Below are 25,732 nucleotides of genomic sequence, written 5' to 3'. Positions count from 1 at the left end.
ATTAATTGGTTGGGTTTGCAAAACTGGTGTCTCTGAGAACTAATTTTTGGACACAGAATTGTAACAGGCAGTAGGCAATAGATTTTCTTCTTTAGCTCCTTGGAATTATGGAGAAAATACCTTGTAATCAGGCCCTAAAAGGCAGATTAAAAGTTAAATTTACAGGAAGATGGTTATAAAACATCTGCTTTAATCTACAAAGCATTTGCACTAATTTTTACTAAACAGGTGAGTTAGTTTAAGCTGTATTTCCAGTGGGGGAAAGGGGTGATTTTGCTTCCAGGGGACATTTGGCAGGGTCTGGGGAGGTTTTTGATTGTCATGAGGTGTGTGATAGGATGCTTCTAGCATCAAGTGGGTGCTGCACCAGGGATGCTGCTAAATGCCCCCCAATGCGCAGGATGGCCCCCAAAGAATGGTGTCCAAAACGTCAATAGTGCCAATGTTAAGAAACCTTGGTAATCGGGTGCCTGGGTGGCTCAGTGGGTTAAGCCGCTGCCTTTAGCTCAGGTCATGATCTCAGGGTCCTGGGATTGAGTCCCGCATCAGGCTCTCTGCTCAGCAGGGAGCCTGCTTCCCTCTCTCTCTCTCTCTCTCTCTCTGGCTGCCTCTCTGTCTACTTGTGATTTCTCTCTGTCAAATTAATAAATAAAATCTTTAAAAAAAAAAAGAAACCTTGGTAATCTTAGGATATATAGCAATCTTTGGTTTGTTTTTGAAACACTATAAAAAAATCGTGTTAAAATGACTTATCATGCGTGACTGATCTTCTGATCCCTAGAAAGACAAAGAAAGATATGTCTTTGAACGCATATAAATCAAAGATTATTTTGTTTTACCAGTTTGCTTTGATCAGATCCAAGTAGAGTTTGGTATTGTCCTTGGATGAATTCTATTTAACTCGGTTTGACATTAACATCAACACTACTGGGTCTTAGTTTTTAGACTTGTTATTATTTCTAACTTATTTTTAGAACATTGATTATACTGATAACTTGAAATGAATCATGCCCAGATGCAGAGCCATAGAAAGCAGTCCGCTTTGGCAGGTGGCCTTAAAAGAAGATGACAATTTCAATCCAAAACAAATGCAATCCTGTGGCTGACTGAGGTTTTCTTTTTGTAATAAATATGTGGTGTTGGGTCCATCTTTATCTGATGTGCATTCTCATATTTTAATAACCGCATTCTGTGATCTGGATAGTTTTCATTCTTCTTAACAAAATCTACTGGAAAAACAACATAGATGGTGAAAGGTGGGGAAAGGAAGAAGGGGTATTAAGTAGTGTATGAATTTGCAACCAAGCACACAGGGTCTAAGTCTGAAAAGAGTAGAGGACAGTGCAAAGGGCACAGAAATTCAAATTGGCAGCCTTCCCAAGATGGAAAAAATGAAAGTGTCCATACCTTTAGGCATGGGAATTCCTGAAGTGTGAGGTTGCCTTGAATTGGTTGGGAATTGGTGATCTATTACTCCCAGAAGTGATCAGACCCCTAATAGCATGTGTTCTGTCCATATCTGAGCATTTTTAAAGGATTTATTTATTTATTTGCGAGAGAGCATGCACACGTGAAGTACAAGCTGGGGAAGGGACAGAGAGAGAGGGGGAGAGAAATCCTCAAGTAGGCTCTGTGCTGAGTAGGGAGCCTGATGTGGGACTTGATCCCGGGGCCTGAAATCATGACCTGAGCCCAGATCAGGAGTTGGACATTTAACTGTATGAGCCACCCAGGCACCCCTTAGCTTCATTTTTGAAGAGAGGCATACAGAGTGATCTGCTAGGTTGTTTTGCAATGGGTAGGCAGAGTGAACTTGCCTGCTGGTTCTCTCTTGCTCGCTCTTCCTGCTCCCTGTGGATCCAAGCTTGGCCCCCTGGGAGCTGACTTCCCTATACTTTAAGGTTACATCTGGTATATCCAGCATCTGGAAAAGTCATGGCCAGCATCATGGTGCTTCATCAGAGTCCAAAGCAGGGGAGGAAGCTAGGAGCTAGCAGTGGAGGCAGAAACTGCATCAGGTTGTCTCTCCTGCAAAACTCACCGAGTTGATTGCTGCAGGGCCAGGCAGGGCAGAATGTGTAGTCACGTATCCTGGAGATGGCTGAGAAGATCTGAAGTGTCACAAAACTGATGGTTGGTGCACCAACACAGGGGATTATGTGCCTAACACAGGCCCTAGCAACTGTGTTCCTACTTCCCTACAAACACACATACCAAGAGATAAGTGTAAGAATATTCATGACAATGCTGGGATTGTTCATAGTGGTCACAAGTTGGAAACACCCTAAAAGTCTACCAACAGTCAAACATGAGAGAAACTGTGGCATATTCACAAAATGGAGTAACAGTCCAGCAGTGAAGATCACCTCTAAGTACACACATTAATATGAAGGAATCTCAAAAACATAATGTTAAACAATAACAAAAAAGCATGCACAGAAGAATATATACATGCTCTGTTAAGTGATATATTACTTAGAGATCCATCCTTGTAACAAGAGCAGGAACACAGTTAATAACATTTTGAAGAGGCGTGTCTGCGTGGCTCAGTGGGTTAAGCCTCTGCCTTTGGCTCAGGTCATGATTTCGGGGTCCTGGAATCAAGTCCACATCAGGCTCTTTGCTCCACAGGGAGCCTGCTTCTTCCTCTCTCTCTGTCTGCCTCTCTGCCTACTTGTGATCTCTCTGTCAAATAAATAAATAAAAATCTGTTTAAAAAAAATAACACTTTGGATAACCTCTGGGAGCAGTTACCTCTGGGAGCAGTAAGGTGATGTTACTGGGGAGAGCATACAAGAAGCTTCTAAGGAAACAAAGATGTTTTATTGTTGAACCTGAGCAGATGTGAGCATTCTGTCTTTTTTCTTTAAATCATATGTCTTTAACATACGGTGTATTTTGCATGTATATACACACAAAACAGTGAGTTAGGAAATGTGGGGTCTAGTTCTAGATTAGAGTTCTAGTTGGCCTCTAATAGGCTATGTGACTTTGGGCAAATGGCTTCATTTCTTTATTGAACAAATATTTTTGAAAGCAGTGATGTGCCAGCGGTGTGCTGAGGACTAGAATACAATCTTGATCAAAACTGGCTACAATTCTTGCCCTGATGGGCATGTGGTCTTATGGGAGAGTCAGACATTGATCTATGGCAAATTTCAGCTCCAGTAAATGCTGTTAACAGGGAAAGATGGGCCAGCAGATACAACAGGGAGTCTGACCTTGTCTGGGAGTTGAGAAGCCCTCATTGAGGAAGTGGTGGACGTTATGGCATCTGTGGTATGAGTAGGAGAAAAGAGGAGTCGTGCCCTGGAGGAGAACATGCTGGGTACGTGGAACCGAATGAGAGATAGCATGGTGGGAGATGAGGCTGCAAAGCCAGGTGGGCTTCGAGGGTGTAGGACCACTCCCAGAAACTGTGTGTGTGATGATGGGCAAGGCAGACAGCCCATGCCATCTCAAGACAAATTTTTGTGGGGAGACAGACACAAGCTGAGTACACAGCGACTGCAGAATGTTCGCTAATGGGATCAGATCTGTGAAGGCAATGAATAAGGCCAAGCTAGGCAACGGCTCTAGGAGAAGCAGCTCTGGATAGCACTGGCCAGGAGGGCCTTCCTGGAAGTGACATTTAAGCCAAGAGCTAAATTTCACAGAGCACTTAGCCGTGTGAAACCACACACCGCAGTGGGGGAGAGCCCCGGAAGAGGATTCTAGGTGAGGACTTGAAACATCCCGGTGTGGGAAGAGGTTTTTGTTGTGTTTAAGGAAACGAAAGACTAGGGAGCAGTGGTGCCAAGGGAAAGTGAAGCCAGATGAAGTAACAGATGAGGCCTGTTCCCTAGAGAGGTAACAAGCTCCAAGCAGATGGCAGTGCTCTAGTTCTCCTGCATGATCTCGAGCTCTTTCTCCAGCTAAGAAATGGTGGCAGCTTCTACCATGGAGTTGTCAGGACGGATAGGGTATAGTAGATGATTGAGAGGAATTTCCAAGCACTCGGATTTGGCTGTGGGGCGGAGGGCATGGAGTCAGAGGTTTTAAGAATTAATCACTGTGTTTCACAGGTATATGACTTACTGAGATAGGAAACCTAGTGTTTCTTTGTTTTTAAATTTTGTTTAGTCAAGTTTTGTAGCAAAGGATGTGAAAGAACAGAGTTATGTTTTGGAGATGTTAGATTTGTAGTGTCTATTTGACAAGCCACAAAAGGGATCAAGTAGCCAGTTAAGATAGTGGACCTACTGTAGTTTGTGTGAAAGGTCTAGATCGGAGATAGAATTGTGGGACTGGATAGTATATTGGCTTCTCATAGCTGCCGTAACAAAGTGTCACAGACTGAGATGCCTGGGTGGCTCAGTGGGTTAAGCGTCTGCCTTTGTTTCAGGTCATGATCCCAGGGTTCTGGGATCGAGCCACACATCAGGGTTCTGGAATCAAGCCCATGGGATCAAGCTCCCAGCTGAGCAGGGAGCCTGCTTCTCCCTCTCCCACTGCCTTTGTGCTCTCCCCACCCCCACTCATGCTCTCTCTCTTTCTCAATAAATAAATAAAATCTAAAAAAAAAATAAAAACAAAAACAAAACAAAGTATCATGGTCCAATTGACTTAGTCAACAGAAACACTGTCCCACAGTTCTGGAGGCTGGGAGTCTGAGGTCAGGGGGGTCTGCCCACAATTTGAGGAATGTGAGAGAGTATCTGTTCCAGGCCTGTTCCCTTGGCTTGTAAGTGGTTGTCTTCTGCCTGTGTCTTAATATCATCTTCTTTATGTATATGTCTGTCTCTCCGTCCAAATTTCTCCTTTTTATAAGGAGATAGTCATACTGGATTAGGACCAGTCTAATGACCTCATCGTAACCCCATCATCTAAAGGATTCTGTTTCTAAATAAGGCCACATTCACAGGTGCTGGGAGGTAGGACTCCACATTTTTGTGGGGAACACAATTCAACCTGTAGCAGACAGTAATGCAGTGGTGAGCATGGGTGAACTTACCTAGGGAGAGAGTGTGGAATGATAACAGAAGAGAGTCAAGGCAAACCTTGAAAAACCATGTCAAGGAAGGGCCAGGTAGAGAAGGGTAACCTGGGAAGGAGAGGGAGGGGCCTTGTTAGAGAGGAAAACAAATAGAGAATGGCATTGCAGAATTCAAAGGAAGAGAGGTTCTGTGAAAGAAGTGTGGTCAGTAGTTTCAAAGGCTGCAGAAAGGTCAAGCATTTTGATATAATTTGAGGATTAAATCTCTCCATTGAATTTCACAGCACAGTTATCATTGGCGCCCTTTGTATGAGCTGTGAGCTGTTTTGGGAATGATAGAGGAGCCCAGCTGAAGAAGGAGTCCGAAGGGAAGAAATGAGGCATGGTTTGTGTCTTGCTTTAACTGTTCAGTGGAGAAATTGAATAGGGTCATAGCCAGAGGGCCCGGAGAGGGAGAGCTCTCAGTTCTAAATGTAAAATAGAGAGAAGAGACACAAGTAGATATACACAGGTTTACAGAGATGGAATTTAATGGATCCTGCTGCTGCCATCTATTGTCTCTGAGAAGTAGGAAGTGAGGCTCTCTACCAAGTGAGAGGAGGTTGGGATAGTCGGGTGGTGCTTGGAAGTTTGAGGGAAGTAGAGAAAGTGTGAAGTTGTCACCATCAAAAGTGGAGAACGAGTTAGCCAGAGAGATGTCTTTGTTGAGGCTGGTGGTCATGAATTGTCTCTGTACTTGACTGTGAGGTTCATGAGGAGACCCCAAGAGCAGATAAAGCAGGGAGTTGAATCTGTCCAGATAAGCATCATGGGTAGATGGTGGGGTAAGGAGGTTAGGATATTGGCTTGGCTGTTACTTAAATGATGGCCCTTAGATAAGGAGGGCCAGGAAGAAAGGAGAGGACTGATGGCTTGGAGAAAGTAGAGGACTGAGTAACAGAGCACTTCAGGGAGTTGATAACTGAACAGGCAAGCTGCAGGAGGAGGCTATGAGAAGCTTCCTGAAGAGAATTGGGACAGAGTTCGGGGGGAGGATCAGGCCTAGGGTATTACTGTGGGAAAGGAAAAGACAGAGGGAAGAGAGGAGATGAGTGGATTGAGACACCAGCAGCCATTCATGTAGACATTGAACTCACTTCAGGTGATGGTGGAGAGGGAGAGGTTGACTGAGCCCCATACCAAGGCTGTAAATACAGAGTCAGGTTCACGCTTGAGGCATGAGCTTCTAAAAAGCAGTGTAAGGGTTTTCTTCCCCCAAAACATGAAGTGGTTATGTCAGAAGAGGTCTGATCGTTACCATTTATTTATTTATCTATCCATTCAGTAGCTCGCCCTAGCACTGGGCCTATGATCTAAAAGCATTTCCAAAACTATGTTGTGTGAAAATATATAGAATGACAAGAAAACAGCAAACTCAGAGTTAGGCTTGCAGTCCCAGGTGTAAATGAAAAAAGTCTTTCCTCAGGGTATTTGCAATCATAAGCAAGACTGGTGTGTTGAGAATTGGATTCCAAGAATAGGTAAATGTCACTCTGGGTCTGTATTTCATAGAGGAGAGAGTTAACAGAGGGAGGGAGAAGAGGAGCTGGTGATAGCTTTCCTAGGACAGCAGTCTGGGTTTGGAAAAACCCACAATTGGCCCGAGTGACTTGAGGTGTGGACAGAAGTAGTAGTTAGTTGTACTGGTCTTTGGGATTCCTAAATCCCTGCCTGTTGGACTGACCTGACTACAAGGATTAGAAGCCAAAGAAGTGTTTCCCCAGTTCCCTCAGAGTCTCCATGAAAGAAGACTGCCTCAAGTCTAGGAAAGGAATCAGGATCTCAGCACCCCTGGAACCTCTCCCATAGGTGCGGCCCCGGCTGTGTTCTCTGACGGACTTCCCTACCTGCCGCTGCTCTCCTTCCCTCATTCTTCAGCTGTGTCCGTAGGAACCCACATCTCCCTGTCGTCCTCATAAGTAATTACAGATGGGATCGCTACAGCATTAATGTCACCTGCTCTCCCCGTTAGGAACTAGGCCCCTGTCAGAAACTTGGCTTCCGATGTTTCCAAATGTGATACAGCTAAATATTTTTCTTTTTCAGCATATGGGATGAACAGAGAATATCTCCGTCATTGCTTCTGTTGATTTTCCCTGTGAACTCAGGTCTGGGTGTATGGCTGGCCCCCTGAGGCCACCACACAGTTTTAAGAAGCCCAGCATTTGCAGTAACTCAAAATCCTCTTTCTCTGGTTCTACATCATTCTGTTTATAGTGTTCCCCACCCCTCGGCCCCCACACTGGTCTAGAAATGCAGTGTGTGTGTGTGTGTGTGTGTGTGTGTGTGTGTGTACATACATATATAGATAAGGAGGGGGGAGTACCTGTATCAAATAACCCAGGGAAAGGGTTGAATTAATTCATTTTCATGTTTCAATAACAGACGTCTCAAGCTTGAGACATTGCTTCTCATGCACCAGTGACAATTTCATTACTAGGCCTTGAAATAACAGCAAGTTTACAAGAGAAGGTTTGGCAAATTAGACTATAAAAAAGATTGACAGCTCAAATAATGAATGGGACGCAGAGAAGAGAGTGTTTTGTGTATCTGTGTGAAGAACGTGAATTAATAGGCTGCTGTGCTAACTATCGAGTAATGTCCTCTTGGGAGGCATGAAGGGACTTTGATGATAATAAGTAGCTTTTGAGAAAGCCTAAAATTAAAAAAATAATGGAGTTAAGATTAGAATCTTCACTATGTAATCAGCTCTTTATATACTATAATGGTAGTATCCTAACACAGACTGAATTGCATATAATGCATTTCAAAAAACTTTGGATTAAAGCAAAAAATAAATTATTAATAATATGAACGTAGAAAGTCCGTGGTTCTTTTGCAAAGGCAAAATATTTGCAAAACAATTTATCTTACATTATCCATCAGCCATTATTTACTATGTTCATGATGTCATAACATAGCTTATTTTGGTCCTATATTTAATTTCATTTATAAATATAATACAATGTTAGAAACCTTTTAAAATATATGAATAAAAACACAGTACACATACAGTTGAAGCTCCTTCCAGTTATATTCTCTTCTCTGGACACCTTGTCCATGAATTGTTTTGTTTACATACATACATAAACAATCTATATTACCGTTGTTTTTTAAATATAGAAACTTACTCTTATCACCTTTCATAGTTTCTGGTGAGCAGTCTGGAGTTCTGGTATACTTTCCAAGGCTATTTGGGGACCTAGGTTCCTTCCAGGCTTGTTTACACCTCTAGGCAGAGCCCCTCTGTCTTTGGTAAAGGATTGCTGCTTTTTCCTTTCTTTCTTCTTCTTCTTCTTCTTTTTTTTTTTTTCCTTAAATAGGCTCTGTTACCCAATGGAGGACTTGAACCCATGGCCCTGAGATCAAGAGTTACCTCCTCTATAGAGTCAGGCAGGGGTCCTGGTAAAGGATTGCTTCTTTAAATCTCCAAAGTATAATGAACCAATATTTGTAAATTAAAGTAAGAAGGAACAATTATAAAAATGAAATAAAAAACATAAAAATATTGCTGTGCCGTCACCCACATAGTTAGGAATGAAGTAGTGACTCCTTATACCGACAGACTGTAAGTACATTTTGAATGGCTACCATTTATATCAATGTTCAAAGTTTTTAATGTAGCCAATTGCTTACTTCTTCCTTACCAAATTGATTTATCTAGGTTGGATTGACATTTGTTTATTTGAGATTCATGAAATGTGGAAGCCTGTGCTCTGGATCATTTATTTTCAAGTTATCTAGTTCTCCAGGTTTTTGTTTCCCTGACTCATTGGTCATCCAGGAGTGAGGTGCTCCCCTTAGGGGAGCAGATGAACATTCAGTGAAGAAGGGGCCGCCCCCATCATGACTATGTTCCTTCAGGTATTTTGCTGGAACTGGTAGTAGGCAAGATAGATATTCCCCTGGGAAGGCTCTGGAAGCAATCAGAACACTGCATCAATTAATTCAGTTCCAAGAATATTCTGTTACACAGGGCTGAAAATTTACTTTCCATAGCATTTATCATCCCCGATGGTGTTCAGTCACAATTATCCAATGTCAATTCCCAGGTATTCTGCAGTGAGCTGAAGCCAAAAATAAAATGAAAGGGGGCAATCAGATAATAAAATGGCCCTACACAGAGACCCCCAAATCAGAGTATAAACTCCTTCCCACCATCAGATTCCCAGTGAAAACTTAGCTCCTGACTTTGCTTCACTAATACTATTATCATCTACTTTAGGTGAGACTAAATTTAGAGGAAGTAATTGACAGGCATTTGAAAATGCACTATATTCCCTTTTCTATTACTACCTTTTACTAATATGTAAATGATCTTTGCCAACTTGCTTTCAATTTAAAAAACTCTAAACTTTTCTCAAAGTAAATATTTTGAAGTCCTTCTTTTTATTTTTATTTTTATTTTTTTTTTAAAGATTTTATTAATTTATTTGACAGAGAGAAAGATCACAAGTAGGCGGAGAGTCAGGCAGAGAGAGAGGAGGAAGCAGGCTCCCGCTGAGCAAAGAGCCCGATACGGGGCTCGATCCCAGGACACTGAGATCATGACCTGAGCCGAAGGCAGCGGCTTAATCCACTGAGCCACCCAGGCGCCCCTGAAGTCCTTCTTTTTAAAACAAGACTGCTTTATCTGCTTCTCTGGAGGAGGAGTTAGGTGCTGGATGACATTCACACAATTGTAAAGAAAATCTGTTATTTGACAACGTATACATTGCTCACATTTTCATATGGTTTTAAATTTTTACATTTTGACGAAGTTGAATAAATCTGGGTGGATGCTTGAAACTATGTTCTAAAAGATACACATGTGTTTAGTAGCAAGAATCAGGGACCAGGTTAGATGAAATGAAGAACTGCCTAGACTCTTAGGCCATGGAATTAGCTCACAAATGGAGTGCTAGCTCAGGGCTTAGCAGGGTAGGTCCAGGGACAGGAATTCAGATTTAAATATGATAGAGTACGGTTCACCCTTGAGCAACCTGGGGGTTAAGGGTCCCAACCCCACCCCATACATAGTCTAAAATCTGCATATAAATTGTGACTCCCCCAAAACTTAACTTCTAAGAGTAGTCACACGTTTTACTGTGATATACAATTTACTAGAGAGGTGAACTGCTCATGGTAAAAGATTATTGGCATTACAGATGTTTTACACACCTATTTTGGAGCTCACTCTAATATAGGCAACAGATGGCCACAGTATATACTACAGTTAATTTTATGCAGTTATGACTTAATATTGTATCTTTACATTTGTTCATTTTTTTTTTTGACTGAGAGTGGTGCCACATATGATCTGTGCATGCATAACTTTTGATAAATTTTCACTTTATAATATATCTGTGTATATTTAATGGTCGTAAATGATAACTAGACTACTGTCTACATATATTTTATGCATTGATGACATACCAGATTTTTCCTAATTTTTTCAATATTTCTAAGCTAAACAGTTTGTGGGTGAGTTTTTTCAAAGTGTCACGAATCTTCAAAAAATTTTCCAATCTATTTATTGAAAAAAATTTACATATAAGTAGACCCATGCTTTCAAACCCGTTGTTGATCAAGGGTCGACTGTATCTGCAGATATCAAATGAACAGTATTTTATGGGTGCTCGGGGAATATGAACTCCTGGGTGAAAAGGTGCAACTAGATAGCTTTCTTGTCTGGTGAAGGAATGAATTCATGTGTTTTGACCACTCTTGGCGTGGGGACAAGGTTAAGACAGGAAAGACTGTAGTTTATGCGAATCTCTTCCAGAGAATCACTACGAAGAAGAACAGCTGATAAATGTCATGTCAGAGGGTCTGAGGACACGCAAAATTTAAAAGGGCATTTTCCAAGGAATGCACATTCTTTTCAATTTGTCAACAAACCCGAGATGTTGTCTCTGAAGCACAAGAAGCAGCCTCGGCATTTTTGTCAATGGAGGAGTAGGCTCCTTTCTACACACACAGCAACATAACTGACATTTTTTCTCTTCTTAATAAAGACTTCCACTCCTTTGACCTTTAGAGCTGACCTTCTAAGCTGCAGTCCACCATTTCTTGCATACTTATCACCTGTTTGGCTACACAGCTGCCTCGCTTGGACTCATACTTCTGGGTAGAAGACGTTCAGACCATTGAGCTGGAAGTGACCGTAGGTGCCTGCTACAGCCCTTTGTTTTCTTGTAAAGCTCAGAGAAAATGCAGCAATTTTGTGAGTAACCATCCATAATTCTATTAAGTGAGAGGTTAAGAATGGACGGAGGCAAGTCTGTTTGAGAGGATCTAAAGGGTACTTTATACAGTAGCATCCCCCAGTAGTTAATAACTTCTGTGAAAATTTTCTCAGCCTGAGTGTACCTGTGGGCTGTCACCCTGTGTCTAGAAGACCCACGAATTCATTAGCAGGTGGTCCTTGCGAATTGCACACAACAGGCTTCCAGGCATTGGGAATATGACAGAAAAAAAAAAATCTGTAACTGGTGTTAGGAAGCAACAGTTTCAGACAAGTACATGAGAAAGTTGTTTCCAGGGTGTTCTCATTCCGTGCACTGTGATCTGAGAAGGGATGGAAAGAAGGCCAGAGTGGGGCGCAGCCAGCGGAGGGGGAACCAGGGCTCAGCGTGGGGCAGAAGAGCTGACAGGGGACAGGCCCCTGTAGTTCACAGCAGCTGTGTTTCTGAGCACTACCTGTGCGCAGCGCTGATCTGAGCTCCTGCCGCACACCAGTGTTGACTCCCCACAATAATGCCATGTCTAAAACACAGTCACCATCCTAGGTGCCGGCCTGTGGGGCTGAGTCTCAGTTGTGACAGGTGGCGGCAAGAGAGCGCCCAGACACGTGATCCAAGCCCCTCCCACTTATTCATCGCGCCTATCAGCTCCCAGGGACTGTTGGTTTCCTGCCAGTGCGGAGGGAAATCCTGTGAATGGTGGCCCGGAAAGGATGCTCTTGCTGTGCCACAAACAGAAAGCTGTCCCTCAAAAGGGTGATGCACAGGGTCACTGCAGCTCTCACTGTTTCATTCATCTTGGACCAGCCTCTCCTTGTGTCCACCGCCCCATCCTTCTATATCCTTACTGGTCCTCTTAGACCTAGTTGAAAGGCCAACTCCCAGCTCCTTCTCAGAGACTTCCCTGCTCCCCCGCAAACCCTCCTCCAGCTCAAAGCACATGTCCTGCCTTGACCCCCGCTGTGCTTCTTAGAAGAATCTCTTCCAGCCTATAGTCACTGCAGTCATTCTGGGGACTCTCATCTAACTAGAAAGCATCTCAGGACTGGTGCCTGGTCATCCAGTGTTCCTTGAAGCACTGGGTACAGTAGCTGGGCAGAGTCCAGCTGAGTTTTGTTGAGTGGCCTCTGGAAATAAGGAAGGACCAGCTGGGCCACCTCTTCATGTCTTCCTAGGGGGCAGGTGGGGCCAGAGCTTGCCTTTGGGTGAAAGCTGTTCTATATGTGTGGTGTGACTATTACTTGGGCCCTGGGGCTCAAAATCCTGCTCCTCCCATGACTAGCTGTGCGATCTGGGAAGTTACTAAGGCTCAGGTTTTTTCTCCATTTTAAATTTAGGAGTAATAGTACGATTTACCTGAGGGGTCATTGTGAGGATTAAATGAGATTTTATTTATGCTTGATATGACATAGTAAGACATAATAAATAGCATTTATGGTCCGTGAGCACGTGTCACCCCAGAAAGTGTACATTTTACTTCTCCCTTAAGCCATGAAGAGTTAACTGGGAAGTTCTTCGGGAAAACGGTGGTAGCTGCAGCTTAAAGGCTGCTGTGTGTGGGTCTGTGCTGCAGAGTAGAGTGGGCCATTAGAGGTAGGGTCACACTCAGGGGGAGCGCAAGTGTAGGCTGTGTGTCCCCTGACTCTCTTAAATCAAGGTTAAAATGGGTAGATTCAAGGAGAGACCAGTACTCCAGAGGTCTTTCCTTTTCAGTTTCCCAGTCTGCCCAGTGAGAGAAAATGTGGTCCCAAGCTCTCTCCTCACCCTTTCCCATGCTCCCTCCCCTCTCCATCCCTGGGTGCTCCTCTTTCTCTCCTTTCCTGGGTGCTCCCTCCCCTCCTTCCCTGGGTGCTACTTCCCCCTCTCCCTCTCTGGGTGCTCACACCTCCTCTCCTTCCCCGTGTTCTTCCTTCTCCCCTTCCCTCTGTGCGCCCTTCCCTTTCCTCACACATCCCAGGGAGCTCTTAGTTGTTCTTGTTCTGCAGCCTCTCAGAAAGAGACTTCCTGCCTCTAGCTGATAGAGTGGACCAAAGGCTCCAGGAATCCAGTTGGCTGAGGAGAGAAGAGGTGGCAAAAATACAGTGACGGCACCAATGGGGTGAAGGCTCATAAAACAGAAGGCAGTAGTCGTGTGGCCTCTGGGAACACCCGGAGCATAAAGGGCAATGAGGTGGTGAACCCAGGTGGGCACTTTGCTGCCAAGGGCAGTGCAAGAATGTGCCCAGAGTTTGCTCTTTGCTGCAGGTCTCTGAACTCTGCCAGGCCCTGCCAGAGGAAGGGAGGTGGGGGGGTCACCATGTAGGTCTGAGCCAGTTTGCTCTCCACCTCCCAGGTGCCACTTCTGGTTCTGGCAGGAGCTGACAAATGCGGTTCTGTGTATCACAGCCATGACCAACATGGAGATAAGAGCAGTCATGTTGGTCTCTTTCTTCTTTGGGCCCTCTCTGGTCCAGCAGGGCCTCCTTCTTCCTCCCTGTCCCTGCCCCCCATTCTACTTCCGCCCTCGGTCAGCTCTACTCTTCCTCCTGTGGTGCCACCTTCCTTCTCCTTCGCTCTCCCTTCTGTTGCGGAACCTGGACTGGATCCTGGCAGATCCGAGACTTTGGAGGATCGGAGGTTTATTTAACACCGCGGTTTCAGAGGAGGTTGTTCTCCGAGGGTCTGAGCCCCAGCACAAGCAGGAAGGCGGATTTATACCCTTCTCTACTTCCGCATACTTGGTACTCTTGGCGCGTGCGCAGGAAACGGGGTAGGAAGAACCACCCGGAAGTCCTTTGAGACAGGGACTGGAATTCCCTTGCTGGTTTGGTCAGCCATCTGAGAGTACAGTTTTTCCCTATCACTTCCACAGATATTTGTTCCCATCCATCATCTTCTTCCTTTCTTTCCTGCACTGGCACTTTACCCATGGTCTACCCAGAGTCTCCCATGCCATGTGTCGGACCCTGTGCCTTGCCCCTGCCCGAGTTCTCAAGGGACAGCACACTGACGCTTCCTATGGAAACCTCCCTGAGCCTGGGAGGGAATCTCTACTTGGAACTCTTTTTGTCTCTTGCCCTATTTCCATCCTGCTCTGAGGTGTCTGGACTCTCTAGCTGGCTGACCTCTGGGAAGCCTTGATTTTGGTTTCCTCCGTGGACCTGGTCCATCATCTGTGCTCCCTCCTTGCACTGCCCTGCTTTGCAGGTGGCTCAGGCCACCTTCAGCCCTCGGCTGGACACTTTGGGGTTTCTGCCCCCAACATCAATCAGCATTCAGAGATCCCACCTGCCTCCGGAGGGGAAGTGAGCATAAGTCCTGGTTCTAGGAATATTTCCTCTCCCCATTCCGGAGGCAATGCCGGACTGGCCGTCCTACTCAGTCATCACATTCCGCAGTTGGTCTGAGCCCTGATATAGCCCTGGCATGGAACTTGGCCTTACTGCCGCTCCCCTGGGGACCCTGATAACCCAGCTGTGGGAGCCTGAGAGGGTAGCTGCTGGTGAGGACAAAGCCCCAAGCCGTGGAAGAGTTCTAGAACCCTGCCACTGCTCTCTGTGCTCAGGCTGGGTAGTGTCTTTGAGTCATAGGGCTGTAATAAGGCTGGTGGATGATGCCAGCACACCCAGTGGCCCCAGGACCCTTTGACTGGCCAACAAGGGACTGAACCAGCCTTATTTTCTTCTTCAAGTACTATGGCTGAAAACACTGGGGTCTAACTTTACGAGGGAGGGGGGCAGAGCTCTAGTCTCTAACATTCTGCCTGGCAGAGAACACACTGAGACAGGGCCCTCCTCCTCTGGCCAAGACCTGTCCATCCCAGCACGTGGTTGTCCCAGTCTGGGTGGCAAGGGGCAGCCGGTGATGCCAACTGCAGGCCCTGGCCTGGGGCCCCAGGCTTTCCTGTACCCTACCCATGAAAGACCCCTGCCCTGGAAAGTCCCCTCCCCTAGAAGATAGATAGGATAACTAACCGCTTGTTTGCTTTTCTGTGAACCGCTGGCTTTTAGGCGTAAATTAGGTTATTAATTGCTTATTAATTGCTCTTTTGCCCTTCTGTAACTGCTTGGCTTATAGAAATAATAGAAGACGCCATGATGGCATTCCTACCTTCCCGCTTCTTGTTCCCCCTCCCTGCCTCTCTCTTCGCGCGTGCAGGTCCCCAAAGCCAATCAGCAAACTCCACTAAGGCCTTTTTCAAAAGTTCTGTCAACCAATCAGTTGCGCCCCACCCAAAACTTGTTTGTACCTGTCTATAAAAACCCGGCACCACCCCAGCCAGGTGTGCTCAGCTAGCAGGAGCTGCTGACCACCCGCAGGCGCGCGCTGACCACCCGCAGGCGCCTGCGTAACAATAAAGAACCTCTTGCTGATTGCATCCAGTGGCAGTGTTGGACTCTTGGGTAAGGGGATCCGCGGGTCTTTCACCCCACCAAGACAGTGAGCCTGGAGGACAGGACCTAGTCTTTCCTACCATTATATCTGTAACTCACTGAGAGGCTAGAAGCCCTGGGGGGCCTGCAGCAATTGCCTGTGGTCACTGCCTCAGACCATGGAGCCCAGCGGGAATGCAAGGGACCATGTCACTGGCAAGCCACGGCCAAGAAGCCTAGCGAAGCCAAGCTTATAATTGGCCAAGGATGCAAGGATGCAAGGTCGGTGCAGGTTTCAGTCCTGCCGGGGAATCTGCCTGCACTTTGCAACTCCGCATACCCTCCATCACAAGTCTGTGGACCACTCCCGAGCTTGGAACTTTTCTCTGCTTTCAGACCAAAATACTTTCAGATGGTGGGTAACGTGGGAAACAAAGGCCGAAGGAAATGCAGATAAAATGGAATGTCCTTATAACCTGCAGCTCATAAACCAATGCTTGAGGCCTGCAGAGTATCCTGTTCCTCCCGGAAGCTCCCAGCTGTCTGAATGTGAATGCCTTGCTAGAAGAGAAAAACAACCAGGGTTTGACAATAGCAAGGCCCCAGTATCCTGTGAGTCTTCTTTAGCATATGAAAGTCCTTTTGAAACTTCCCTTATCTTTACTAACCCCCAGCCCTGAAGTATATAATCAGTGGCTCCTCATAATCCCAGGGCAGCCTCTCTTCCTGCCCAGGGGTCCTGTCCCCAAGCTGTAATAAAATCATTGTTTTACACCGGAGACGGCTCAAGAATTCGTTCTTGGTTGTTGGCTCTGGACTCCATAAACCTCACCAAAACATTCCAAAACTACATCATGGGAGCAGACCAACTTGTGGATGAAATTCTCATCTGTCTTGTCTAAGCTTGCCCCATTGGTCTCAGATGCTCACCGCTGGTCAGTATCTGGAAGAGCCACAGGCCACCCAGAAACACCTTTAGAATATCCCTAGGTATAACTAGGGTTATATGGGTACAAAGATTATACCTACTTGGTCTAAGGGCTGAAAGAGACACCCATGTGGGAAATTCTGACAGGCTTCCCGCTTTGATGTATGGTGAGGACCCCTCAACTTGGCCAAGATGAGCATGATCATGGCCTTCCAAGTTTAGGAACTCCTGTGGTTGCTTTTTCTGCTCCTAGTTTCTGTGGCCCACCCATCTCTCATTACCAGCCCCACAGCCCGAGTGTGTGCTGGGGGCTCTAGTGTTTTAGAGAAGAAATTGTCAGAGCCTGTATTATTAGTCTGCATCAGTCATCTCTTGCTGTCATTCTGCCACATGATGAGCCACTGCAAAGCCTAGTGGCCCAAGACACTCAGTATCTATCTGGCTCATGAGTCTACAGGCTGGGCTTGACTAGGCCCCCTTATGGGCACCCAGCAGTAGCTATCAGCTGGAGGGACAGTACAGCTAAGCCCACGGTCTCTCCTCAGCCCATGGGCTAGCCTGGACTTGTTCTTTGTGTGGTGGCTGAGGGGAAAGGTGAGCAAGTCCAAATTGTGCAAGAGTTTCCCAAGCCTTTGCCATGCCCTATTTGTTAGTACCCCATGGGGCACAACCTGCATGTTTGAACCCAGAGCCAGTGTGGGAGGGTGGCCCAAGGTCATGGGGGAAACGTTGACAGCAGACCTGGAGGGACTGCCACCCAGGGACTTGGAGGGACTTCCCTACTGAAAAGGAGTGTGAGCCTGGGTTTTCTGAGCAGTGCTCAGGGCACTTCGGAGTCCCTCCCCAGCCGCACTTCTTCACCTATCCCATGCCCTCCCCTCAAGGAATTTCTCCAGTCCCACTTCCCACACCTGAAGGAAGCCTCTGACTTTTATTTGAGTTCCCTGTTTTTTTTTTTAAGATTTTATTTATTTATTTGACAGACAGAGATCACAGGCAGGCAGAGAGGCAGGCAGAGAGAGAGGGGAGGAAGCAGGCTCCCTGCCAAGCAGAGAGCCCAATGCAGGGCTCGATCTCAGGACCCTGGGATCATGACCCGAGCTGAAGGCAGAGGCTTTAACCCGCTGAGCCACCCAGGCAGCCCAAGTTCCCTGGTTTTCAGAGCATCCTTTCCTTCTACCTGGCCCGGCCCCTTTGCCTGACCCTTTCAGACTGATCATTCATTGCCCAGGCTGTGACTCCCGTTGCCTCTTGGCCTGTCGGCTCCAGGCTCTGGAGCAGCTGTGGGGGGTCACACCTCACCCTGTTCCATCCCCAGCATCTGGGGACATAGTTTGGGGATGGGGCCCTGGGTTCCACCCATGCTCAGAAAGGAAGTCAAGATACCTATAATCAAGCTTAAGTCCTTCTCACCCTAAAAAGTATCTTTCCCTTGACCTTGTGAGTCCTTCCAAATCCCATTTCTCTTTAACTTTCCTTTAAACAAAAAAACAAAATGTTTGAAAGAATAGTCCACACCTGCTGCTTCCAGTCCATATTACCCACTTGCTCCCTGCTTCCCGACAAGTTTTTCCGAGTTTTTCTCCACTTTTTTGGCCCTAAAGAGTACTCTCTTGAAAGTCAGCAGAGTTAGGAACATTACATGTGTTTTTTTATTGAATTCTTGCAAAACTCGTATAAGATAGGTCTCCGTGTTCCCATGTCCATATCTCAGGGGACAAAATCCAAGCCTGGCCTGAGTCATTTGCGAAGTGAGTCAGGACAGGGAATGGAACATAGGCCTGACTGCAGGAGCTATGTTCTTAGCCATTACCCTAACCTTGAATACAGTGCTGCTATCCTGCAATCCTGGCTGTGCCAAGGGTGGTGTGTGAGTTTTCTAGGGCTACTGTAAAGAAGGACCAGGAAGTGGGGGACTTAACAATAGACACTGAACGTCTCACTTTTCTGGAGGCTGGAAGTCCAGGATCCAGGTGTCCATAGGTTGGTGCTCCCTCTGAAGGCTCTAGGGGAGGGTCTGTTCCAGGCTTCTCTCCGGCCTTCCAGTGGCTTGACTGCAGTCTTCACGTGGCATTTTCTGTGTGTGCTGGGCTGGGTCCAGATTCCACTTTTTATAAGGAGATTAAGGTCCAGCCTGTTGTCCTCAACTAAACTAATTATATCTGTATCAACCCTCTTTGCAAATAAGGTCACATCCTGAGGTGCTGGGGTTTAGGACTTCAACATATGAATATGGGGATAGGGGGCACAGTTCAGCCCATAGTGGGTGATCAGTAGACAGCCCAAATAAGCAGAGAGTGTCGCAGTCACCTGGGAGCCCCTTCCCAGATGTACTGAGGAACATTTGCATGTTAACAAGATGCTGGGGCAATTCCATTGCACATTAAGATGTGAGAAGCACCTGTCTATAGCACCTTCTGGAAAGAAAAATGACAACACGAAGCAAGATTCTTAGGGTAACCCTAATTCTTGAATTTCACTTAGAATGGAGATAATTTTAAACATGGACAAAAACAGTGTATACAAAGAGGTTTATTCCAGGTTTTTCCATAGAAATAAAACATTTTTTTTTTTTGCAGTAAGTACTACTTCCTATCATTCTCAGCTGAAAAATTGTGTTTTGTTTTTTTTTTTTAATTCTTGTTCAGGTGATGTAGGAGTTAAAGATGCTCTTGTAGGAAACATTTCCTGAAATCTAAAGTGATATATAACCAAATTTCTGGAACAACACCTCTTTTTAAGCTTGGGAATTGTAGCAAATGGACCATTGAACTAAAGAGCTAACTTAACCAAGGAATTGGGTTTTTGTTTACAGTGGAAATGGCGTTCTGTTTATGCAGGGAAGTGTCCTTCTCCCTCCTCTTCCCCTCTCCTCCCCTTCCCTCCTCTCCCTTTCCCCACCTCCCCCTCCCTTCCCTTCCTCTCTCCTCCCTTCCCCACTCCTTCCCTCTGTCCTTCTTTCTTTCTTCCTTCCTGGCTTAAAACTGCAGGGCTTGACCCACAACCCTGAGATCAAGACCTGAGCTGAGAGTGAGAGTCTGACACTTTACCAGGCTGAGCCACCCAGGAGCCCCTATGGAAAAAGTTTCAATTCTATTTGAGTGTATTTGAAAATTTTTAGTATAAAAAAGTTTAAAAATACAATCATGTAAAGAATTAAAAAATTAAGTTTCTTTCAGGTGTTATCTTGACTGCTACATCTTCTCAGTTATTTTATTTCTTTATTTTTGTTTTTAAAGATTTTATTTATTTGAGAGAGGTAGCGGGTGCACAAGGGGTGGGGGAAACAGCAGGCAGAGGGAGAGGGACAAGCAGGTTCACCGCTGAGCAGGGAACCTGATGTGGGACTTGATCCTGGGACCCCAGGATCATGACGTGAGCTGAAGGCAGATTCTTACCTGATTGAGCCACCTAGGTGCCCCATTGTCTCAGTTATTTCAGTCAAACAATGTTTAACCGCCTGTTCACCTGTTTCCTAGTTTCTTAGTTTTTAACTCTCGTAGGTCTTTCTACCCATGTTGGTCATTGTTCCTTACCGGCCTCCTATGAAAGGAAAGAGTGCTTGGTTTAGTGTGGGACAGATAAAAGGAAATAGTTGCCCTAACTGCTAAATTTGTAATTGACATGCACTGTGCTAGCCTCATGCCACCCTCCCTTTCTGGTTGCTTTTGTGATACTTTCTGGATTTTAGTGGTAATAGCAATAATTTCTCAACAGAGCAAGGCCTGTTCTTTCTAAACAGTGACCTATATGAGTTGTTGTTTTTTTTTTAAGATTTTATTTTTATTTGTTAGAGAGATGGAGAGAGAGTACAGTAGGCAGAGCAGCAGGCAGAGGGAGAAGCGGCTCCCCGCCGATCAAGAAGCCCCATGCAGGGCTCCATCCCAGGACCCTGGGATCATGACCCGAGCCAAAGGCAGACACTTAGCTGACTGAGCCACCCAGGTGTCCCTGACCTATATGAGTTTTAACAGGACAGGCCTTGAAAGAAGAAAATCTGCTACAAAATTGATGCATGGAGTTATTAAATGTTTCTTTTCTTCTTTCCTTCCTTTCTTTTTTAAGTAGGTGCCACGCTCAGCACGGAGCTTGAGCTCTTGACCCTGAGATCAAGACCTGAGCTGATACCAAGAGTCAGATACTTAATCGACTGAGCCACCCAGATGCCCGTTAAATGTTTATTTGAAAAAGTACTCAGAGAACATCAGTTAAAGCCTTATCAGTTGACCTTTCCCTGCCAGGGACCAGATGGACTGGACACATTAAAAAAACTCTTTCTTTGAAGGGTGTATCAGTAAATGTGAAATTTCAGGGATAACCCTGCCTCTGAGCTCATTTCTTTCCCTGAAGTCCCTTCTCTCATAGGGATGACTTACAAGTAGCACAAATATGACCGTGTCCCAGGAGGCTGTCATCCTTCAGGATAGGCTCTAAACCGGCAAACAAGCCATTTAAATCTGTCCATCTCTTCAGCTTCGCTTCTTTCCATTGGCTGCTTCACAGGCTTCCTCTCAGTCATTGTTATCACTCGTGCTTCTGCGTAGCCACCTCCCCCACAGCAGCAGCTCACAAACCCCCTCTCCACCTTTGCCCTCTAAGTCCTCCCCTCCCCCCAAGGCTGTCCTCATGGTCTGCACAGTCCCTGGGTCCTTCAGTGGCCCTCACAGGTGCCCCCTCCACTAGGGTGGCTTTTTTGAGCATCTCTTGGAATGTGAATTTTAGCTAGCAAACCTTCTAGAGTCCCCCTCCTGACAAAATCTAATAAACTGAAACAAAGTTAACTTCACTTAGAGATAATTCACTATCCAGGAGGGATACTTTCTTGGTTTACTGAGACTTCGTCATGGAGTCAGAGCATAGATTTGTTTTCCTGCAACCCCCCTGAGTGCTGACTTCATTCTTCCCGCATGAGGACTATGTTACTGTCGAACTGTTCTCTGATGTCACCTATACCCCCAGCCCTGTGGTGGTGGGGAGGGCACAGACGGTGTGTGTGAGGGGGTGTTGGCCATGGTGACAAGGGTCTGGGCTCTGAGCCCCACAGTAAAATGGCAGGAACCCCAACCCAAGCCCCTCCGTCGCCCGGCAAGGTTTGGGGGATACTTTGTGCATTTTCCTCTGATGTCCTTACAGCCTGTCAGTTCTTGGTCTTGGCTTGTGGCTTTATCCTTCTGTGCTGTTCCCTCCCCGGCTGTTTTTCCTGATGGGGCAGGCTCGACCGATAGGACGTGGGTGTGCCCTGCTGCATGGTCATGTCTCTAGTCATGCTGAAGGACAGTAGTGCCCTTTCTGAAGCTGGGAGGGCTGTGTCCCAGCAGAGTTCTCAGCAGTGTCCCGATGAGAATTCTTCCCATCTCTGACAGCATTCCGGGTGTTGCACTAATTTGCTTTAACTGGCTTCCAACTTTCTTGAGTTTTTGCTGGAAGAGCTTGGAACATCCATCCTTCAACAGCTGGGTGGGAAAGTGATAGAAACGGCACCCATATCGTTGGGCTTAAAATGGCCTTTTTGTGCCCACAACCAGGGTGTCATTGGGCTGACCTTGACACCACTGACTCTACCCAAGCCAGCTCCATTTCCCAGGGACCCACTGCATAGCCCAAGAGCCTGAGCACCTCCTGGCCCCACCCGCGCCCCTCCTCCCTTGCGCTTATCCTCATTGCAACTCTAGTATTCCCTCTCCCAGAGGTTTTATCGCGTCCTTGTTCAGAGAGAAGCCCCATAAGATCCTTGAGGATGTGAAGTGTGCAGTATACCACAGTTCCAGCAATAGGGTGGCAGATCTGTCCCCACTCTGCCTGGCCCCCCAGCATGGGAAGAAAGACATGAGAAGACACGTGTGTGCAGAGACTGCTGTCCTCATTCCTGTCTGTGTTACTCGCACCAAGGCCTGCGGCCAGGATTCACTAAATACGTGTTAGCTTGGCGAGCGAGAGAGGGAATAGGTAGCTGCTCACCCAGATGGTCTGATGAACATAAATTAGCACGATGCTAACTAAGGGGTGGCAGGCAGCTTCCAGGAAAGTGTGCCTTCTGAAGTTAAGAGCTGGTGATGCTCTCTGAAGGATGGGGTGAGGTCGTAGGGACAGGGGAACCGAAATTCTTTCTGGATGGTGAGCCCAGGGAGAGATCCCAATAAATAAATATCTGTAAAGGTACAAGAGTTCCTGAGAAACTGTCTAGTTGGTAGCCATAGAAAGCGAATCCCCAAAATAACAGCATAACATTCGCACGTGCTTACAATGTGTCAGGCACTGCTCTAATCACTTTATATACATTAATTCACTTAGTTCTCATTCAGTTCACTGCTGGCCGGGCAGAAAGAGTCCATAACCACCCTGGGTCCTGCAACAAGAAGTGGTGGTCTGGGATTTGACCCTCTGCTCTCTGGCTTCAGAGCCCTTGCACTTAACCAGAGATCAATGGATTAGAAACCCAGGGCTGAGAGTTCTAAAATAACACGGCCAGAACCATGGAGTTGCTGTGTGATCCAAGTATGCTGGGTAAAATGCATCATTTTCTCAGTTCTTTTAAAATCTGCTATTAAGGCCATGTGGGCTGTGTGTGTGTGTGTCTGTATGCAAATGTATGCATGTACATGTGTATTTTTTCTTCTTTATATATTTTTTTCAGGTCAAATTGAGAACTAATATTCAAATTTAACTTCAAATAATCTTTCACATATCTGTGTACTAACAGCACGTCTTTCCCTTCCTTTCCAGGACTTGTCCTTACGTGTCTCCAGTGCTCCAAACCTGGTAAGAAGGACTTCTGGTCCTCGGTCCCCTTCCCCACCTTACTGTCCTTTCTGGAGTCTCAGACCCACAGCTTCACGCTTTTCTTGACTTTTAACCATGTACCTTTTGTCAGGGCCTTTGGGTGACCTCTTCCTTTTTGAAGTTAGGCCTCCTCTTTCTGTATTTTTAGACCATAAATGAACGTTATTAATCTGCAATATTGCCACCAAATATTCTGCTGTTGTGGCCAATCCATTTGTAGGCAAACTTGGGGATGACTTTTTTTGGTAAGCAAATGCAAATTAGTCACCTCATCACATTGGAAAACCAAACATGAGATTTCTTCCATTTTTAAGATATTTGATTGTGATAAAAACCTGGGAATGTTTTGGGGCTTTTTTTTCCTATTGGATTGACATATACTTAGGGTTCAACACATTTTAGTATACATATATATGTATGTAACATATTTATGTCTTGTTATAAATTGAGTTGTATTAACAACCACTTCATGGTTGTAAGGCCAAAATGTCTTTTCTGATGGATAGATAGAAATGCTACAAAAGATCATATTTTTCAACTAAGCATTATTTATAGCCATAATTTACACATTGGGGCTTACTAAAACAGGTAAAGAATGTAAGGAAGGCCATTTAGGTCTTTCTGTATTCCTTATTCTCCAGCTAAAGTGGATGACGGCTTATGGGAAGCTTTAACTGAGCTAGACAATGTCAAATTTAGGAAATCCATTTTGAGATGACATTTACAGGTCCGAAACTCAATGATATCTCTCCATCAATAGCCATTGATGAGAAGTAAGGTGCAGCTTATTAGAGAGGTGATTGGCTGATTTGGTTGAAGGTCATTGATTTCATGGACCGTCAACCTTACCTGACGGTTTGCCATTTACCATTGACCTGAACTAAGGGCTATGTTTAAAATATTTTGCCTAATTGGTGCATTTTTTAAATTTTTAACTATTTGTATTCATTTGTGGAAAGATTACATAATGGTATTTCAGTTCCAAAGTTTGTGTATATTACGTAAATGGATTATCATATACTTTTATATTTTACTTCAAAATCATTTGGTGTACACTAAGATGAAAAGAGATTATGAGAAACTTAAAAATTTACCCAACCTGTTTTATAATGTTTTTGACATTTAGGATGAAGGAGACTATTGAAGCCTCTCTGACCGGGTGGATTTCAGTGGGCATTATTATAATTCGGGTGAAACTCAGAGAAAGTGAATGTGTTTCTAAAGAAGGAGGAGCCCCAAGGTTATATGATTTTTATTAATGGAAGAGAAAAACAGTGTGCATTTTTATACCCTACTGTAGAATAACAAACTCAGTAACAGTAGAACTAGTTACAATTTCTACATGTTTTTTGCTTTGTTTTACTTTTTGGTAAACTCATGATTAAAAAAAAAAATCTCTCTTCTAGCAATACTTTATGTGTATTTTAAAACATTCTTTTAACGTCACATGCTAAATGTGCATGCGTGTTCTCCTTTTTTCTCTTGTGCATCCTTCCCAATTAGAATAAATGTCATTAATGAAAATGCTTCTCTGAGGTCAGATTTTATATAAAAATACAACTACAGAAGGAAAACCATCAAACTATTCACGAAACTTGTGGTGCTTGGAAAGAATGGTTGGAATCCTAGACAATGGGCATCCAAAGGGAAAGAGACTTTTTCTATCCTGGAAAAGCTTCTATTAAATCGATGTTTTATTTTCTCGAACGAGGTCACGTTAGCAATGACAGATGTATATTTCAGTGTGGCCGCTCTCTTTCTTTTCCTCCTCGGAGTGGGGGAGGTTAGGATCCCCACCCCTACCTCCCTGGAGTCCTGGAGAGCCTTCTGGCCAGCTGGAGCTCTTTGTGCCCAGCCAGAATTCAGACACTTTTTCTTTCCTGAAGCTTAGCCTCTCACTGTGTGACTCACCCACCATAGAGCGTGGAGACCTACCCACAGCCAGACCTTGACCTCCTTCAGTCAGCTTTTCCCTTTTTGGGAGAAACCCCCGGGTCACAGGCATGGTGACATGAGGGATTCGGATCTCGTGAAGAGTTGTTCTTTGGGTTTAATGTTTTGCCATTTTACTTGATTCCTTGATTTAAATTGTTCCATTTCAGACTTGAACATTTGACTGTATAATTTGCATGCTTGAGCTTTTAAACTCATTTGTAATTGATATTGTTCCAGTTTTGGGAAAACAAAAACAGAGTGTTATATATATTCACTGAGTTCCAAGATACATTCATTCTCATGTACTACAAATGTAAAGGTGACTTTCTGAAAACTTGTTTTTGAGCCTTAATCAAATATTTGTTAATATTTAAATGAAAATCTATTAGTTTTTTAAAAAGCAGATTCATAGTCTTTTGAGTTGGAAACCATTGACCAATAATTGCTTCGGCTCAGGTCATGATCCCATGTTTCTGGGATCAAGTCCCACATCAGGTTC

General features: G+C 45.1%; 1 protein-coding gene across 2 annotated transcripts in view; it reads left to right on the top strand.

The window, feature by feature from the left end:
• SPATA13 (spermatogenesis associated 13) overlaps positions 1 to 25,732 on the top strand; it is a 342,569-nt gene that overhangs the window by 20,136 nt on the left and 296,701 nt on the right. For both annotated transcript variants that reach the window (XM_082700184.1, XM_082700187.1), the window contains exon 2: positions 23,242 to 23,277. In XM_082700184.1, coding sequence (XP_082556310.1) covers positions 23,242 to 23,277 — 36 coding nt within the window. The remainder of the gene's footprint in view (positions 1 to 23,241; positions 23,278 to 25,732) is intronic.

The sequence above is a fragment of the Mustela nivalis genome (assembly GCF_964662115.1).
Source record: "Mustela nivalis genome assembly, chromosome: 15".
Lineage (NCBI taxonomy): Eukaryota > Metazoa > Chordata > Mammalia > Carnivora > Mustelidae > Mustela > Mustela nivalis.
Note: the sequence above shows the minus strand (reverse complement) of the source record. Positions and strands in the feature narration are given on the sequence as shown.